General features: G+C 48.3%; 1 protein-coding gene across 1 annotated transcript in view; it reads right to left on the reverse strand.

Moving 5' to 3' along the window:
- LOC128685667 (nephrin-like) overlaps window positions 1–3034 on the reverse strand; it is a 75002-nt gene extending 71968 nt beyond the window's left edge. Inside the window, exon 1 of the mRNA XM_070080788.1 lies at window positions 2780–3034. Within this exon, the coding sequence (XP_069936889.1) occupies window positions 2780–2945 (166 nt within the window). The 5' untranslated portion in view covers window positions 2946–3034. The remainder of the gene's footprint in view (window positions 1–2779) is intronic.
- Window positions 3035–3757: the final 723 nt, after the last annotated feature.

Genomic DNA, 3757 nt, shown 5'->3' on the forward strand with positions numbered 1-3757 from the left:
AGAGGCGCTATGTGTACCCCTAACAACAATATTCAATACATCTATCGAAACAGGGAGTTTGCCTGAGAAATGGAAGACAGCAAATGGAGTCCCAATCTTTAAAAAAGGAGACAGACATGAAGCACTAAACTACAGACCAGTGTCACTAACATGTATAGTATGCAAAGTCATGGAGAAGATTATCAGGAGAAGAGTGGTGGAGCACCTAGAAAGGAATGATCTCATCAACAGCAGCCAACATGGTTTCAGGGACGGGAAATCCTGTGTCACAAACCTACTGGAGTTCTATGACATGGTGACAGCAGTAAGACAAGAGAGAGAGGGGTGGGTGGATTGCATATACTTGGACTGCAAGAAGGCGTTTGACACAGTTCCACACAAGAGATTAGTGCAAAAACTGGAGGACCAAGCAGGGATAACAGGGAAGGCACTACAATGGATCAGGGAATATTTGTCAGGAAGACAGCAGCGAGTCATGGTACGTGGCGAGGTGTCAAAGTGGGCACCTGTGACCAGCGGGGTCCCACAGGGGTCAGTCCTAGGACCAGTGCTGTTTCTGGTATTTGTGAACGACATGACGGAAGGAATAGACTCTGAGGTGTCCCTGTTTGCAGATGACGTGAAGTTGATGAGAAGAATTCACTCGATCGAAGACCAGGCAGAACTACAAAGGGATCTGGACAGGCTGCAGACCTGGTCCAGCAATTGGCTCCTGGAGTTCAATCCCACCAAGGGCAAAGTCATGAAGATTGGGGAAGGGCAAAGAAGACCGCAGACGGAGTACAGTCTAGGGGCCCAGAGACTACAAACCTCACTCAAGGAAAAAGATCTTGTGGTGAGTATAACACCAGGCACATCTTCTGAAGCGCACATCAACCAAATAACGGCTGCAGCATATGGGTGCATAGCAAACCTCAGAACAGGATTCTGACACTTTAATAAGGAATCGTTCAGGACCCTGTACACCGTGTACGTTAGGCCCATATTGGAGTATGCGGCACCAGTTTGGAACCTACACCTAGCCAAGCACGTAAAGAAACTAGAGAAAGTGCAAAGGTTTGCAACAAGACTAGTCCCAGAGCTAAGAGGTATGTCCTACGAGGAGAGGTTAAGGGAAATCAACCTGGCGACACTGGAGGACAGGAGAGATAGGGGGGACATGATAACGACATACAAAATACTGAGAGGAATTAGCTGCAGAGAGCAGAAGGTGGGAGCAACATGCCACAGTAGCAGAAGCCAAGATACAGAGCTTAGAAGAGAAGCTGAGAAATCTGAAACAGCCTAGAGATAAAGATAGTACAGAAGTAGCATCAAGAATATCTACATCAGACACAGAGGGTCTGGAGGGAGCAAGGAAGCTAAAATGTTTGCAAAGGTCCTGTCAAACCCAGGGCCAAAACAAAGACAGGGAGCACACTAGGACAGTATAAGAAGTCGGAAGACATTGAAGGAACTAAGACATATGCAGGGACTCTACCAGACACTTGTGGGTGCCAGGAACAGGTGAGCAGGAAAGACAAACCAATGAGCATAGGGGCCACAGCTAGGGAAGGGATTGAAGGAAGGAACACTCCACGGGAAGGAACTAAAACACCTCAGAGGATGCAATGGGAGTCACAGTGGGAGGAAGAAAGGGAGAGATCAGTTTTTGTCTATGGGCTCCAGGAAGCGGAAGGGGAAACCTATGATGAAGGAAAACAGGAGGAAAAAAAAGCGATTGAAGGTATCATGAAGGTGATAGGCGAGGGAGACATGACCCAGGTGGCAAATTTTCGGAGAATCGGGTGGTTCACAAAGAAAAGGAAACGGCCTCTCAAAGTAATTTTCAAGCAGAATCAACTCGAACCATGATCCTGCAGGAGAAAGCACGGCTGAGAGACAAACAGGAGTTCATGAGTGTGTACCTTGATCGAGACAGAACACAGGAGGAAAGGATGATACTGAAAGAGAGAGTGTAAAAACGAAAGGAGGAATGGGAGGAAATGACAATGAAGAGCAGAATAAAACAGGCACAGGTGGAAGGGCAAGCACACCCCACAGAAACACCAGCAGAAGGACTCCAACCACGACACCCCCAAGGCAACTGACCAATCTAAACCAACAATCACACACGGATCCCTCTGACCTCACCCCCCGCACCACGAACCCTACCCCTACAGCAACCCCCTATGGGAACTCTTCCTCCACCCCAACTGCAAACCCCACAGGCCCCCACCATGGCTCCCGCTCTCCCAACAATAATATTCACACAGGACCACAGTTTCAGTATTAGAACAGAAGTTGAAGGTTTGGTACACAAATGCGGATGGATTAACGAATAAATATGAGGAGTGGCAAGAAAGAATCAATGAGAAGTCCCCAGATATCATAGCAGTTACAGAAACAAAACTCACTGAGACAATAACAGATGCAATCTTCCCACCAGGATATCAAATCATGAGGAAAGATAGAAGGGGCAAAGGGGGAGGAGGGGTTGCACTGCTCGTAAAAAACCTATGGAAATTTGAGAAAATGGGAGGCATAGACGGGACTGGAGAGAGGGACTACATAGTAGGTACACTTCGGTCTGAGGAGCACAAGGTGGTCATTGCAGTGATGTATAATCCACCACAGAACTGCAGGAGGCCAAGAGACGAATATGAAGAGAGTAACAGAGCAATGGTGGACACACTTGGTGAGGTGGCAAGAAGAGCTCACTCGAGCAGAGCAAAGTTTCTCTGTACACACACACACACACACACACACACACACACACACACACACACATTATACTCACGGTAGAGCAGTAGAGCCATGGTAGTAGAGAGAGGTTCTGTTATGTTGTTGTTGGTAGCGCGGCAGGTAAGGTTGGCGTGGATGTAGTCCCTAGTAAGGGCGGGGATGTTCACCTCCGTCCTTACCTGCCGCACGCCGACTCCGACGCCTACTAGGGCGTGATTCATGGCGTGTGGCGTTGGCGGCTCCTCCTGGTGACCCAGGGTGATGCTGCGGTTGGCCAGGAGTCGTGACCCTCTCCACCAGGTGACCTCTGGTGCCGGCCGACCTGCAGGTATTTAGATCATCAGGTAACTTGGCTGTAAGGTCAGAGGCTCGTTGAGGTAAGCTAGAAGGTGACTAGGTCACCTGGAGTACGTTTTAAGGTGACCAGGTCACCTAGGGTGGGCTTTAAGGTGACCAGGACAGCTGGGGTAGGTTATAGAGTAACAAGGTAACCAGGGGTAGGATGTAAGGTGACCAGATCACATTGGGGAAGCCTTAAGGTGAAAAAATCTTCTGGGGTAAGCTTTAAGGTAACCAAATCACGTGCGGTAAGCTTTAAGGTGACCAGATCACCTGAGGTAAGCTTTAAGGTCACCATATCACGTGGGGTAAGCTTTAAGGTGAACAGATCACCTACGATAAGCTTTAATATGACCAAATCACCTGAGGTAAGTTTTAAGGTGACCAGTTCACCTGGGGTAAGCTTTAATATAACCAGATCACCAGGGGTAAGCTTTAAGGTCACCAGATCACCAGGGATAAGCTATAAGGTGACCAGGTCACCTGGGATAAGCTTTAAGGAGACCAGTTCACCTGGGTTAAGCTTTAAGGTGACCAGATCACCTGGGTTAAGCTTTAAGGTGACCAATTCACCTGGGGTAAGCTTTAAAGTGACCAGATCACAACATCACCAGCGTTACAAGCAAGAACACTGTGCACAACATCACCAGTGTTACAAGCAAGAACACTGTGTGCACAACATCACCAGTGTTAC

Source organism: Cherax quadricarinatus, unplaced genomic scaffold, assembly GCF_038502225.1.
Source record: "Cherax quadricarinatus isolate ZL_2023a unplaced genomic scaffold, ASM3850222v1 Contig958, whole genome shotgun sequence".
Lineage (NCBI taxonomy): Eukaryota > Metazoa > Arthropoda > Malacostraca > Decapoda > Parastacidae > Cherax > Cherax quadricarinatus.